Source organism: Arachis hypogaea, chromosome 10, assembly GCF_003086295.3.
Source record: "Arachis hypogaea cultivar Tifrunner chromosome 10, arahy.Tifrunner.gnm2.J5K5, whole genome shotgun sequence".
Taxonomy (NCBI): domain Eukaryota; kingdom Viridiplantae; phylum Streptophyta; class Magnoliopsida; order Fabales; family Fabaceae; genus Arachis; species Arachis hypogaea.
In genome coordinates, this window is record NC_092045.1 from 16,855,650 (window position 1) to 16,870,935 (window position 15,286).

Genomic DNA, 15,286 nt, shown 5'->3' on the forward strand with positions numbered 1-15,286 from the left:
ATTCTAGCTTAAGATCACCAACAGGGTCAGCTTCCAAAAACCATTCTGCTGTCTCTTAATTATACTCATTCATCATATCCTTCCAAAGGTACCAGAAAGTCAAAGGTCCAAACACAGAGAGAATTAATGGTAAGGGGCTTCTCTTTCAAACTTGTTGCGCTTTGTCACAAAGAAAGAGGCAGTGGTTGATTGATTCTATTTCTCTACTACATTTTTTGCAGGTCGGACTGACGCGATTATAAACAGCGTCCAAGATCGAAAAATTTTCATGGAGGCATTTTCAAATAAGTATCTTCATTTTAGGGAGCAAGGACAACTTTTAAAGTGTGCACCAAGTTTCATGATGTTATGATCTAATTGTCACTTTATTTTAAAAATAATATAAAATTAAATAAATAAATTTGAATTGAGTATTTTTTATAATTTTACTTAAAGTCAAACTTATATATACATTTTTAATTATATAATTTTTAAATTTTAAATTAATTTATATATTTTGCACCATTTATTTCTATTTTTTTATGCAACGCGTGGATCTAAATCTAGTTATGATTTAATAATATTTTTTAAATATTAGAAAAAATTAACTATATTGTAGTGTAGCCACCTCTCGCATCGTCTCGCTCATATCGAGACTCAAAAAAATCTCTCATTCCCTTTGCTCTAACCCATCTAATCCCTCTCAACCCCAAGGCTTTAAACTACAAGCTAGATACATAGTTGTAATAAATGAAAACATGATCGTCATCCTCATTATATAAGTCACACATAATACAAGTTACTTCATTCGCAACTAAGATATTGATTCAAGCTAGCTTCTTTATTGTATTGTGTTTGTCTAGCACCACAAACCATCACATCATCTCCATTCTTAGTGGTATCACACTTCTCCACATGTTGTCAAATGCATGCCGTGATTTCACAGTCTATTGACTTCATCACCATTGCGTTTGTGCAAGAGTTGACTGAAAAATTTTCATCTTTAGAGTGGCTCCAAATAATCTTAAATATCTGCATTTAAAATCACATTTTATAATGAAACATGTAGATTTTTGTAGTGTTTATGTTCTCGCTCAAAGAAATTTTTTCTCCATCCCAAATTCCAAACTCATACTAACCTATCCCAAAAGTCATAGTTAGCAATAGTATTCAATTTCTAAGCAGATAAAGATACAATCTCGAAAACCTTTCTTCAATATTCGCTTCTCCTAATTATATATCCTCCAAAAATCTCATTTTCTCCCCGTTGTTTACACGCAAACTTATCCCTATCATACTTATCTCCTCACCAAATCGGTTGTTTCAAACTCCACTGATAATATCCTTTTAAGATCCATTTGATTTTGAGATGTTGTGTTCATGATCCGAATCCAACAAGGAATCACATTACAAGATGATACAATATTCTTTTGCATGAGTTTATTTTTTGTTGAGTATTTTTACTACTAATTGAATGATGTTTTGAGGGTTATCTGAAATGTTGATTTGGGCCTGAATGTGAGATCCAGACTCCTTGTGAGGCAGCGTCCGACTTGTTCTTATGCCAAGGTGCTGCCATCCGAGTTCTTCATGAGGAGGTGAGAGGTGGGAGATGGTACCTACAAGAGACTCTGATGCTTAAGTTAGCAAGGAATTTAGGCAGAGTTTAGTAGATTAGAACGTGAGTATACCCGAGGAATGTCAGTATATATATTTATAGTAGAGCTGATAACCACCTCTGTTAGAGTAGTTCCACTTTTATTGACGAAAAATTGTTCCATTTATCTTGGGAGTTTGTTAGAACTATCTTTTAAAAAAGATAGAGATAGTTGGAGAGATTCTAAGAGACAGTTACTTGCTTGAACAAGTGGAGCTAGCTAGGTTTCCTTCGTTGTGTTCGACCTCTTTAAAGAAGTCGGGTATGTGGTGAAGGCTACCCTTTTGGGTCGGGCCTTCTATACTTATTGGTCAGGCTAATATATTTTGGATTAGAGTATAAACAAATGATATAGCTATATTTTTAATGATGATATCACAGATTCCTAATATTTTTACTTGGGTTGAGATTGTAATTTAATTATATATTAAAAAAAATACGTATTTAACTATTATTTTTTTAATATACATTCACTGTTTAGTTAAATCAAGTATTTTTCTCTTATTTGAATTAACAAACAATCTTTAGGATAGTATAATGATTCACATGCTAACAACAAAACACAGATGAATCTTTTATATCTCAATGTGACTTTTATTTTGATGTAATATGTTTTTAGCTTTTCATTAAAATTGACCATATTGTGGGTTTGAATACTACATATGAAGTATTGGGTCTAAAAACTTTAATTGTAACGTTGATCCATCAATAATAATGTTTTTAGTGTATTTTTAAGGTGTAAATATTGTGTTGGTAAAAATTTGTAATTTGTGATCTATTCTTGATAGTAATATCAAATAGATTATAAATTAGTGAAATTTTTTTTTATGCGCTGTGTTTGTACAACTGATCTAAAAAAAATGTATCGGATCTAAATTTTATCACCGTCATATTATCAAATGTTAAAAGAATAAAATATTATTTTAGTTTCTAAAACTACATTTAGTTATGAAGATAGAATAATATAGAACATTGAAATCAAAACACAGAAATAGAAACATAAAAATTAGTATTTTCATATTTATTTGACGATAAATTAAATATAAAAAGGAATAAATTATGGAAGTTCAATTTATTTTTTATATATATAAATAAATTAAGAATAAAATATATAATGATAATGAATATAAAATAATAATAAAAATAAATAAAAAATAAGTTGTGTTTTTTATTAGTGTTTTTGTGTCATTTTTATTAAGAAGGACATGCATAAAATACATCAATTCAATATTTTTTAATGAAATATTTTATTCATGTCTCATACTAAATATAATTTTGTATTTATGTGTCTCTATCTCAATATGTCTCGTGTTTGTAGACAAACATAGCCTAAGAATAATTTCAATGAAAAACTCTCTTCAGTTTCGGTTTATAACCTACTTGTCATAAAAAATAATTTTACATGATCTTTGATCATAAATAGTAAATAAAAATAAAAAAATATTCTTCTTTTTTTCAATAAAAAAGACTCATCACTTTAGTTTCTATTGTGGTCTTACTGATTTAATTAATTAAAAATAAACTAATATAGTTATTAATTTTTTTATAATAATATTATTAAAATTTGTAAATTAAAAAGTGATTTACTATTATAAATAAATAACATATGAAAAAAAATTAATTTGCAGCAACTAGTTCATAGAAAATTGATTGGAACAAAATTAAAATATTAGCAGAATATTAGTTGAAAAAATTTGAGAAAAAATATTGAAAAAGATTAGAAAAATTATGATAATAAAAATGTTTATAAATTATATTTCTAGAGCAAATTTTATAGGTTACTAAATTCTATAATGGTTTAATTTTTATTTCAGTTTTAATATTTTTTTTTTCTGTTACTAATTTATCTAGTGGCAAAGTTTTTTTGGAGGAGAAACTGCCTTTCTTCGACCCAAGAGAAAGGACTCCTTGCTTTTTTTTCCATCAATTAGAATGCTAATTTCTCTGACAAATAGTAAATGAGAACTCTACTTTCGTAATCATTGGAGCTGCTCTAATACAGGAATAAGTTTTAATTTCGTTCCTAATGTTTAAAATATCTATTTTTATCATGAATGTCTTATTTTATTATATTTTAATTATTTGGTTAAAATCATTTTTTTTAAACTCCCATTTTTTGTTATAGCTTTCTTTTAGGTAATAACAAAAATCGTGATTATAATTGGCATAGTAATAGATGTAATAATTTGAGAGTCGATAAACAAAATAATAAGAGAAAGAAGAAAATAACAATAAAAAAAGAAGTATTTTTTAAAAAAAAAAAATATTTTTGATTAAAAAATTAAAATAAAACGAAATATAACATTTGAGATAAAAATAGAATTTTCAAATATTACGGATAAAATTAATACTTAATTAAAATATTAAAAATTAAAATAATATTTCACTCCACATTTAAAATATAATCATCTAATTTGAGAAACGTTTTTTTTTTTTATTTCAGAATGTTTTTGGTTTGAAAGACTGATATAATGATTTTGTATTATGAATAGCCTTTGAGAAATAATGTATAAAGTTAGAAATTATTAGCTAGGATTGAGAATGTTATATATATATAGTAATAACCATAAACATAGTAGAATAAATATCAAGGATAAGGTATACAAAATTCAGATATAATCAAGTAATAAAATTAGGGATGGTAACGCGGTTTATCTGTCCGATTCCGTCTTAGTCTGTATCATAAGCAGAGCAGGTTGGTTCGATCTGTCAATTAAGATGGGTTTAAAATGTTAGTCTATTCTATTTTTAATAGATTAGTGGTTCGATGGGCTAACTTGTTGGACTCTTTTTTTTTTAAATAAAATTAATTAAAATTAATCAAAAAAATAATAATTAAAAATTTAAATATAAATAAAAAATAGTCAAATTATAATATAATTTTTTATTATCTTTTTTTTAATTTTTAACTTCAATAAAATTGTTTAAAATAATAGTTGTCAATAAAACTATTTTTATTTTAAAAAATAAATCACATAATTTGAGTATATACAAAATTGTAAAATAAAATAAATAAAATTAATAACTAAAAGAAGAATAAAAACAAAAAATAAAAAAATGTTTGAAAATTACATAATTATTAATTTTGTAGTAATAATTACTCTTTTATTTAATTAAAAAAAAAATTTTTTGATCCGACAAGCTGGCCCTGCTCTGCCAAAACTCGCAAATTTAACATTATAAGACTTGACGAATTTTAAATCCTAGCCTAACCTATCTTTTTTAGCGGATTCGACGTATCGGGTCGACGAATTCGACCATTTTACCACCCTTAAATAAAATGGTGGGAATATAGAAAGATAATCCTTGCAAGATTATCCTAATTTGAGTGAACCTTGCTTCTATCCCCCCCCCCCCCCCCCTCTTCAAACCAACAAAAAAAAAACACTTTTGGATACTTAGATATCTAACTTTTTCAATCAAATAATCTCTACTGACCTCTGTTATCTGAATAGTCGAAGAAATGAGATTGAGAATGAATCATTCACCCAATAAAAAAAAATAACAGATAAAAATAGTTTTTTCTAAAGATCTTTTTTCTTCTTGATCATTAATTTTTTTTCTATGTAATGGATTTGCTAAGAAAATGGGAAAAAAATATAATCACTAAAAAAATTTTAATAAATGATTTTTAGGGGACAGAAAGATGTTCTAAGGCCAATTTTCTAGTTACATCCGTTTTTTAATATAATTATGCTATATATGTACACAAAAGTCACTCACTATATATGAATTAGTATTCGTTAAAAAGTTTTAATATTTTGCTGTAAGAAAATTGATTCGACTTATAAATTTAATTATTATATGATGACAAATTTGATTCTTTTAATAACTAATTATTTTATTGGATTAATATGTAAATATATATAATCAATAATTTAAGGGCTAATTTTGTTTTAAGTTTAAATGTTAATCAATACTTTATTAGAAAGACTTGCATCAAATCACCAATGAAGACAAGAAATACGTCAAAATAGGTCAACAGTTTTCTACTTCTACATTAAGCTTAAGCATCTCTTGTGCGGTTGTGCCGGTTCCTGGAATGTCGGAACTTCCACGTTCTTATAGGTTCCTATTCACTATTCTACTCTCCCCATTGGCTCACCCGACATTACTCTTGAATTTAGATAATCATGATAATTAAACTACAGTAGCTAATTTTACATTTTTTGTCATTATCAATTTATCATCATTGTAGTCCCTTCTTTTTTTTCTAGTGTGTTCTATAATCCAATTATTGAAGTTTCCCTTCCCGGCATACCATAGCAAAAACCATGCACAAGATGTGACACAAATATATAGTCACAACTTTTTTTTTTCATTTTATCATAATAACGAAACACTAAATTGTGACATAATAAAACAAAAATTGCACCCTTTAGGATAATCATGCCTTAAAAAAAAGATAACAATAAAATAAAGCTGAATAATCAACTTACAATAATTGCAATTATAATGTCATGAAAATACCAGCAATCCTTTACCTTTTACGTAAAAGCAATTGATATGGGATTCATTCAATTGATTTACCAATTTTACCCACATTCTCACTTTAAGGGAAAGATCCAAACCAAGTATAAGTAATTCAATCATTTGCGTATTGCAAGCTAATAAGAAAGCTGAAGTATATGGCTTCTTATTACTACTACTACCTCTTGTTTGTTCTTGTTGCTACTGCTGCAATTTCTGAAGCAGATTCAAAAACTAAGTTATCTAAAGATTTCTATTCACGCAGTTGTCCTAAACTATTGCCTATAGTGAAAGATGAAGTCATAAAAGCCATTAACAAAGAAACTCGCATGGGAGCTTCCTTACTTAGACTACATTTCCATGACTGCTTTGTAAATGTGAGTTTACTATACTATACGCAATTCACATTAATTTACCTTCAAAAAAAAAACTTCGTGATTTGCTTAATTTGGCTTCATTGATGCTATTATGATCAGGGCTGTGATGCGTCAATACTGTTGGACAACACAAAGAACTTCATCGGAGAGAAAACGGCGGCGGCTAACAATAACTCAGCAAGAGGGTTCGACGTGATTGATGACATTAAGACCAAAGTGGAGAAAGCATGCCCCAGGATTGTGTCATGTGCTGATATTCTTGCTCTGGCTGCTAGAGATTCTGTAGTTTATGTAAACACCCCTATTTTATTAATTAGAATTTATGTTATGACCCTTAAGAAAGGCTTGAATATTATTTTTATGGCATGACATGTATTTTTTATTAGGGTAATGATTGTTGTAACTTTACAGTTAGGAGGGCCTTCATGGGAAGTAGGCTTGGGAAGAAGGGATTCTACCACTGCTAGCAGAGCTGCTGCCAATAACTTTATTCCCGCACCCTTTTTTAGTCTAACCACACTCAAATCAAATTTTGCAAACCATGGGCTTTCTGTGGAGGACTTGGTGGCTCTTTCAGGTACTATAACCAAACTAGATTAGATGTATCAATAAGGGATACCCGCTGCTCAAGCATCCCGTGTTAACGCAAAGATCCGGAAAACGGCCGCACTCAAAGAAAATAATATAGGCAGCCTAACATGATAATTACATATCAGTGGCATAATAATAATAATAATAATAATAATAATAAATGCTTAATCATGAACATTTCTAGGCTCTTTTAGAATGAAAGTGACGGATGAGGAGAATTATTAGTGTTATGCTATTAGAATGGAAGAAATCTTGGATGAACACAAGTTTAACAACTCAGTTATTCACAAGGAAGTTGGTATGAATCATAAATTTAATTTACCTTAACTGATGGGACTTAGTTTTAACCAAATGAGTTGTTAAACTGAGGCTTGTAAAAGAATCTCTCGTTATAATGTTATAACGTCCAAGAAATGTTCTGATTCACTATTTTTAATAACAGGTGGACACACTATTGGCTTGGCTAGATGTGTACAATTCAGAGCACACATCTATAATGATTCCAATATTGATGCTTCCTTTGCCAAGTCTCTGAGGAGCAAGTGCCCAAGAAAAGGAAATGATGCTGTACTCGCACCCCTTGAACTTCAAACACCGACACATTTCGACAATCTATACTACAAGAATTTGCTGGTTAAAAGGGGTCTTCTCCATTCAGACCAGGAGCTCTTGAATGGTGGTTCTACTAGTGCTCTGGTGAAGAAATTCGCTGCTAACAAGAACGAATTCTTTAAGGCTTTTTCCAAGGGCATGGTCAAAATGAGCAGCATCAAGCCTCTCACAGGTAAAAAGGGGCAGATCAGAATCCATTGCAGAAAAGTCAATTAGACATGCAACATTAGCAAGTGATATTTGTGGGAAAAAATGTATCTTCAACTAATTAGCCACCCCTTTGTCTAAAACTATGTCAAATGATCAATAAACTACCACTTTTTATTTGTCTATATGTTATCAAATTAAACTGCAAGACCATATCTCATCCCCAAGCTCAATGAATTTCACAATAACAAATTCATGAATTTCAATAAAACGAAGACTTTCATATAAAAGATAAGAGCGATAAACTGATGATAGACTTTCTAGGTTTCAATACATGTAATTTTAGTTCTCATCCTCAAACAAAATTTCCTGTGGTTTCTTTTCATACCCCACGAAAGTAATCACGAACTCGAAGTCTTAGATATTTGCTTATCTACATCATGGTTTTGATTAGGATATCAACACTTAAAACAAATAACTAAAAACAAGGACTCATGCTGCTATCTCTTCCACTTACTCCAGCTCATGAATGGATTCAACCTCCTCTACCGATAGCACAAAGTCATCGACCTCCTTGTAGTAGGCATTCTGTTTTTCAATGAAATCTTGCAGCTGGGAATTCTTGGACTTCTTTTGTTGGTTAGACATGCAACGCTGCTTCTGAAAACACAGCAAAACATGACAAACAAGAACCAAGTAGAATTTAGAGTTTATGCAATTAACTCTAAATGATTAAGAACAACAAGCTTTGTTACACCACCTCCATATATGCCTCATGCAGAGTATACAATCCTACAAAATGTGCTAATTACTGTATTACCAACATGGATACAACTTCAGAAAGATGAGATGATTGTCGCATAACCAAACCAACATCAACAGATTCAGAGGAGTTGGAAGGTCTGAAGTCTGTACAGAACCATACCTTTCTACAAGGAACTGTCGAATGCTTGTCTTCAAGGAGATCCAAAGCTTCAACTTCATCACTTCCTCCCCTGTTTTACATTACAAGAAACGAACCAAAAAATCAAGTAGTTAGATCATAGACTCGTGCTTTCTCGCAAATCAACAACAAAAAATAGCAATCAAAGATTGTTCACTCAATTAGGACAAGGAAATTTCAGGGGATGAATTATAAAAACCAAATTTCGCTATAGAAGCTTCACTCGTACCTAATCAAAACCAGCAACAGCATAATTTACAAACCTTCTTTAAACAACTGGATTTTTTATTTTTCAATACTCTAATCCCTCATAGATTTGAAGGCATAGTTACATGATATTTTAAGCGTGGCGCACGTACCAGAACGTATTGTGTTCCATGTAACTATGATTGAAGGTTTGTGTAACACATAGGGTTCAAGCTGCAGGAACGAAATAATTACCGGATATTAGAGACGTTTTGTTGTGGATTGGTCACCTCTTTGTTATGGTTATTTCTCCTTTCATGTGTTCCACTGCACAAGGCTGAAATAGTAATAATAGTAACGGTTAATCAGTAGAGACGCATGCAGTAAAGGTGGCGTTAGGATTCAGCAGTTCAACGAGTAATAATGAGATGGGGAAAGGTACCGGGAGGAGGTGGAGGAAGAGGAAGAAGAGAGTTGCATTTGGTGACAGATTTGTTGAAGTTGTTGGAAGAAGACGAGTTGGTGCGATCGGAGAGAGGGTATAGTCGTCTTCTCCGCTCCGCACCTTTCATTTCCATTTTCACTTTCGAGATTGCCGCCAAATTTCTGCTGGGAATTTCTGCTTCTGCTGTGTGGGCCATGGCTACGTTTCAATTATTATTATTATTTTCCTCTGATATCCATAAAATGGTAAACTAGACCGTGGAAGCCGTCAAGCCGAGACACGTCTTATAGGGGTTATAAAATTAATAACGATTAATCTCTTATTTTATTATGTTATTAATTTTTTAATTTAAAAATATATTTTTAGGGTAAATAATCAATTCAATTTTTCCCTTTTTTAAAATAGAATAAAGCAATTTTTGTCGGAAAAAAATAGATCTATTTCGATTTCTGTCTGGTGTGAGTCATTGTAATTTTTCTGTTACCTTTCCTCACTAAATTTAATGAAAGAGACTTATGTGGCACTTAACATTGTTGATGTGGATGTTAAATTTCCATTAAATGCTATACTGGCGAATGAACAATGATTAGAGGTTGATATGTCTTCCTGTGAACAATAGTGAGGAGTCGATTTGTCCTCTATAGATAATGATTAGAGATTAATTTGTCCTTCTTTATTCACAAAATATCGTTTCACATATTCTACTAAATTAAAACTTATGTTATTTGGAGATGATTCAGCTCCATTGAGATCCTCACTTCTCTTTCAAACCAAACAACTGATATTTCATGACTCACCAAACTCATTTAATAGGCCAACAACTGTTACAAAAAATTTAACAACTAGAGATGGTATAATATATATCAGCAAAAAAAGTAATTGTTGCAAGTTTAAGGACTGTCATCAAAGTTTTTTTAATTTGTGCTCGCTCCAGATTTAAAGCCTCCCAGACTTAAGCCACTTAAGTAGAATTGATATTGGATAACTTAAGGACATATGTTGTTATTAACCCATAAATATATTAGACTTTAGTGTGGATATTAGCTATAAGACTTAAGGACATATGTTGTTATTTTAGTTATTTATTTTGCTTGTTTAAAACCTTTCAGCAATACCATGCTTAAAAGAACAAATGTTTTTATTTAATTTTGTCTTAGGACCATATTGTTGTCTATATTATGCTATTATTAGATGTTAAATTGTCATAGATGAATTACTTTTTTATTATCTTTATCAATATAATATGGTAAATGCTATAGTGTCTATAATATTATATCTAACTTACTAAAAAAGTCAAATAAATAATATTTAATAAATTTTAAATATTTTACTTTTATTTTATATATTTTATTTTTTACTTATAAAAAAATTAAATAATTTAAACACCACAACAAAAGACATCATAAAATTCACCATATAATATATGAACATTTATACTTTTTTTTGAAGTTAGAAAAGTGCATGTTACAGAAATATTAATTTATTACATTGTTGCTTTGCATAAATACTTGTTTTATTTCATGGAAGAAATTTTAAACATTAATCATAATAATTCATTTTTATTTACCTTCATAAGTGTTCAAATACTCAATATCATCCCATAACATAAACAATCCCAAATAATTCAAATTAGTCATAAATTTTCTATGCAGATACTTTCAACAAGCTTGTAATTATAACCTCATAAAGAAATACAAAAACACTACATCCAAAACTAAGGCATTTATTTTCACTCATTTTAAATTTACATTTTTTTCATTTATTCTCTAATAATCTAATTAATTTTTCCTTTAATTGTTTTACTTTATTATCCACCACATGACTTTCGTCGGTATTAATCAATTTAATTATTAATAAATAATATATTACCTTAGAATTTATCAAATGATAAATTCAATGGTAAAGAACGCGTATAAAATAAATTTATGGGTTAAAATTGTTATAAAAAAGACGATAATAACTTCCAAAAATTCACTAATTAGAAGTTTAAATCTGCCACTAAATCCACTTATAATTAGTGGTGAACTAAAAAATCACTGGTATAAGAATTTTACCGTTTGAATTTGTCTATTGCTAAATCTCACCGTAATAAATGTACTAGCGAATTTTTTCGATAATTGTTCTAGTAAATCTGACATTTTCGGCAATTTTTTTATAAAATTAAAAAGAATAATCACCGCTAAATAATATAGATTTTGCTTCACGTGAAACGACATCATTTTTGGTAGATAAAATGGGACAAATTGACCCTTGATCATTGTCTATAAGAAGATAAATCGACCTTTGACCATTTCTCATTCACCAACATGTCACTTCACAGTAACTTATTGTTTACATAAGCAACGTTAAATGCTACGTAAGTCAGCAAAGGATTCGATGGTCTTAGAACATTTGGACCATTAAATGTAATACCCGGTCTAACCGAAATTAATTAAATAATGAGTTAAGTAGGAGCGAATATGATTGGAATATTTGGCAATTGGAATTTGATGATTTAAATATGATATCTGGATTCAGTGAATTTTTTCGAGTCGGAAGACATAGTTTTCTGCGTAAAAGCGCGCAGTGGAATTTTGACCGGCAGTACCGGCTGAGACCTGTCTGGTACTGCAGCTGAGAAAATTGATTATGAGTAAATAAGATTAAGAAATGAGGGATTATGATTAGGGGAGGTAGAAATATTTGAAGTGCGATTTAGAGCGCTAATCTTAAAGGTTTTGGTCCAAAATTGGGCCAACGGACAAAAATAAGTGAACTGGGCCTAAGTGGGCCCAAGACCCAACATATATAAACATTAGTTATGAGCATTTCAGCTCATTTTACCCTAAAAAGAAGGGTTGGGGCGCTGAAATTGGGAGAGAGAAGAGAAGAGAGAAAACCTAACTCTCTTTGATCTTCAAACCACCATAACTTGAGCTACGGAGCTCCGATTGACGAGCCGTTTGCGGCCACGCGTCGCTCTTCTCATCCTCTACAATTCTATCTAAGTTTTGTGGTGAGTATTCCATTCATCTCTGCCCAGTTTTCGAAATTCCCCACTGTTACACGTTTTTGGGAAGTTAGTGTTGAAATCTTGTGATTTTGGGTGTTTAGGGACACTCCAACATGGATTCTAAGTGGGTTCTATCCCTAATTCATATGGGCTGAGGTAAGAAGTGCTCAAACCCTTGTGATTTATCATCTTTATGAGCCCTAGGTTGATGTATGTATGTAATATTGGTCATGTTAGTGCATTTGATGGTTTTGGTGCACGATTGGGAGATTGGTGTTGCTTGAGGAGCTTTGGTGAGGCTTGGAGCTAAGGTTGGTGGAGACTTCTAAAGAAGAGACTCAATTGATTTGGCTACAAGAGGTACGGTTTAAGTTTCATTTAAGTACCGTGTGGTGTGATGAGAATTCCTAGGCTAGATGCCCCTAGGATTAAGTTTGGATTGTGTAAATGGTTGGTGCTAATATGCATAGTTGGTATGTAATGTGAATTGATGATTGGGTTGAGAATTGTGTGGCCTTGTATGCTTGGTGTATTGAAAATTTGATATATTGGGTAATGAGTATTGATTTGTGGTTTATGCATTTAAATTGTGAAATTGGGCCGGAGGCCGTGAATTTTGGGCCAGAGGCCGAAAAGAGGTAAGTAAGGTAAGTTGATGTGTGCATTGTATGATGACACAAGTGATTGGATGAATTTCAGATAATGAATATATGAATGATTGGGTTGGTTATTGAATAATGAGGTTTGAGGAGTTGAAGTGTGGAAATTGGTAATTTTGGGTGAAATTGTATAGATGAGGTATGTTTGGTTTTGGTTGAGGTATGTTATGTGGTCATATATGTGATCATGATTCTTGATGCCTTGATGGTATGATAATGCATGAGAGATATGTATGCTGTGATATATGTTTGAGGAATGATTGAGGTTGATTTGGGGATGAAACCACGTGATAGTGAGTATGATATTGATCATGTATAATGATGGTTGAATCGAAATAGTATTGTTGGAAATTGGGATGAGGAAGGATGTATGACATGTTGATGTGTTTGTAATTTAGCCATTTGTTTGAAATGGGTAAAAATGGTTATATAGCGGTTTTGTGAATTGTGGTAATGTGTCAATGTGTGAGTCGAGGAGGCTTGACGTTGAATTTGATACATTTCAATTGATTTCAAAGAAAAGGGATGAAATTGGCATGTTTTGATTGATTTTGAAAAGGGTTGGAAATGGTTTGTTTTGAAATGGCACTTTGTGGTTTTTATGAAAAATATGATTTTTGGGCATACTTTGGTGAGACATAACTTGGACTACGGATCTCTGTTTTGCGCCAAATCTGTTTAGAAATGAAATGGGATCCGGGATGTCCATGCCGTTCGAAGAACGGATGAAAAATGATTTAAAATGAGGAAGTTATGTCCATTGGAAGATTGGGGTCTAAATCTGTGAATTCTGCAGTTTTTAACTTAGAAAATTTTTAGTAGAATAACCCCTTGCGCGTGGGCGCACTTGGCGCGTACGCGCCGATCTTCCAGAAAGCGCCATCCACGCGTGCGCGTGATGTGCGCGGGCGCGCCGATAGTGCTGCACCCAATGCCCAGCCATTTTCCAGAGAGTTGTGCCAGAACTGTGCCAGCTTTGTGCCTGGGGCACGAGAGTATCCACGCGTGCGCGTCGATTTGGCAAATTTTTAATCCACGCGTTAGCGTGCATGACGCTTGCGCGTCGATGAGTTTTTAAGGCCATCCACGCGTGCGCGTGGAGTACGCGTACGCGTGGCATTGTTTTCATGCCAAAGTTGATAATTGAGTTTTAAAAGCCAAATCTCATACTTCTAAGTCTCCGATCTCACCCCTTATGTATTAAATCATTATGATATGCTTAGTAATGAGAAAGGAACTAGGGGATGTGGTAACTTGCGAGTGAAGCAAGGGAAAAAGTTATGATCAATGGTGATCAACGATGATTATATGAGATATGGAGGATGGCGGTAGGAGTACCGTGTATGCCATGAGCCGAAGGGCTATATTTATTGATAAATGGCTGGTTCTTGATTGGACCATGAGCCGGATGGCTGAGTTATTGCCGGGTCACGGCAAAGCCATTATTGAGTATGGCTGAGAATAATTGCATATATGATTAATGAATGAATGTGTTAAATGGATAATAATGGAAGATGTTGAAATGTGATGTGTAACCCCGGGTAGTAGGCAGTGGCGTTGTCCACTTGCTTCGGGTGTGAGACGGAAAAGGATGTTTATGATAAATGAGTTTAATTATGGAGTGTTGAATGAATGTAACTCTGATACCTGGGTAGTAGTAAGGGTTGGGGTTCGTCCCACTTGCTCCGGGTTAATGTTTGAGATTTGATAACAATGAGGATTGATAATATGAATTGAGATTGAATGAATATATGTTTGAGATACCTGGGTAGTAGCAAGGGTTGTGGTTCGTCCCACTTGCTCCGGGTTAATGTTTAAGATACCTGGGCAGTAGTAAGGGTTGTGGTTCGTCCCACTTGCTCCGGGTTAATGTTTAAGATACCTGGGCAGTAGCAAGGGTTGTGGTTCGTCCCACTTGCTCCGGGTTAATGTTTAAGATACCTGGGCAGTAGCAAGGGTTGTGGTTCGTCCCACTTGCTCTGGGTTAATGCTTAAGATACTTGGGCAGTAGCAAGGGTTGGGGTTCGTCCCACTTGCTCCAGGTCAAAGATTGTGACGCCTGGGTAGTAGCGGCAGTAGTGGTGAATCCACTCGCTCCAGGTTGAGCTGTTAAACACCCGCCTGGGTAGTAGCCGCAGTAGTGGTTGTTCCACTGGCTCTGGGCTGAGCGGGTAGTAGCAAGGGAGTTGTAGCTCAAACCTACTTGCTCCGCAAGGGGTGTTTCTGTC

General features: G+C 32.4%; 2 protein-coding genes across 2 annotated transcripts; one reads left to right on the plus strand and one right to left on the minus strand.

Annotated features, from left to right (window-relative positions):
• The first annotated feature begins 6,225 nt into the window (after positions 1–6,225).
• LOC112715276 (peroxidase P7) lies at positions 6,226–8,016 on the plus strand. Its single transcript, XM_025767026.3, has 4 exons — positions 6,226–6,483; positions 6,583–6,774; positions 6,895–7,060; positions 7,517–8,016. The coding sequence occupies exons 1-4, from the start codon at positions 6,265–6,267 to the stop codon at positions 7,900–7,902; spliced, it is 963 nt and encodes a 320-aa protein (XP_025622811.1). The 5' UTR covers positions 6,226–6,264; the 3' UTR covers positions 7,903–8,016.
• Positions 8,017–8,093: 77 nt separating this feature from the next.
• Positions 8,094–9,664, minus strand: LOC112715277 (uncharacterized). Its single transcript, XM_025767027.2, has 4 exons — positions 9,405–9,664; positions 9,218–9,299; positions 8,759–8,828; positions 8,094–8,493 (listed from the first exon to the last, which is right to left on the minus strand). The coding sequence occupies exons 1-4, from the start codon at positions 9,601–9,603 to the stop codon at positions 8,347–8,349; spliced, it is 498 nt and encodes a 165-aa protein (XP_025622812.1). The 5' UTR covers positions 9,604–9,664; the 3' UTR covers positions 8,094–8,346.
• Between the last annotated feature and the right edge of the window lie 5,622 nt (positions 9,665–15,286).

Excerpts from the sequence above, each read along its gene's own strand:
- LOC112715276 (XM_025767026.3), top strand. The coding sequence starts at position 6,265 with ATGGCTTCTTATTACTACTACTACCTCTTGTTTGTTCTTGTTGCTACT. Across the intron at positions 6,484-6,582 it reads TCCATGACTGCTTTGTAAAT|GGCTGTGATGCGTCAATACT; the intron begins GTGAGTTTACTA and ends TATTATGATCAG. Across the intron at positions 7,061-7,516 it reads GGACTTGGTGGCTCTTTCAG|GTGGACACACTATTGGCTTG; the intron begins GTACTATAACCA and ends TTTTAATAACAG.
- LOC112715277 (XM_025767027.2), bottom strand. The coding sequence starts at position 9,603 with ATGGCCCACACAGCAGAAGCAGAAATTCCCAGCAGAAATTTGGCGGCA. Across the intron at positions 9,300-9,404 it reads TCTTCCTCCACCTCCTCCCG|CCTTGTGCAGTGGAACACAT; the intron begins GTACCTTTCCCC and ends TTACTATTTCAG. Across the intron at positions 8,494-8,758 it reads CGACAGTTCCTTGTAGAAAG|AAGCAGCGTTGCATGTCTAA; the intron begins GTATGGTTCTGT and ends CTGTGTTTTCAG.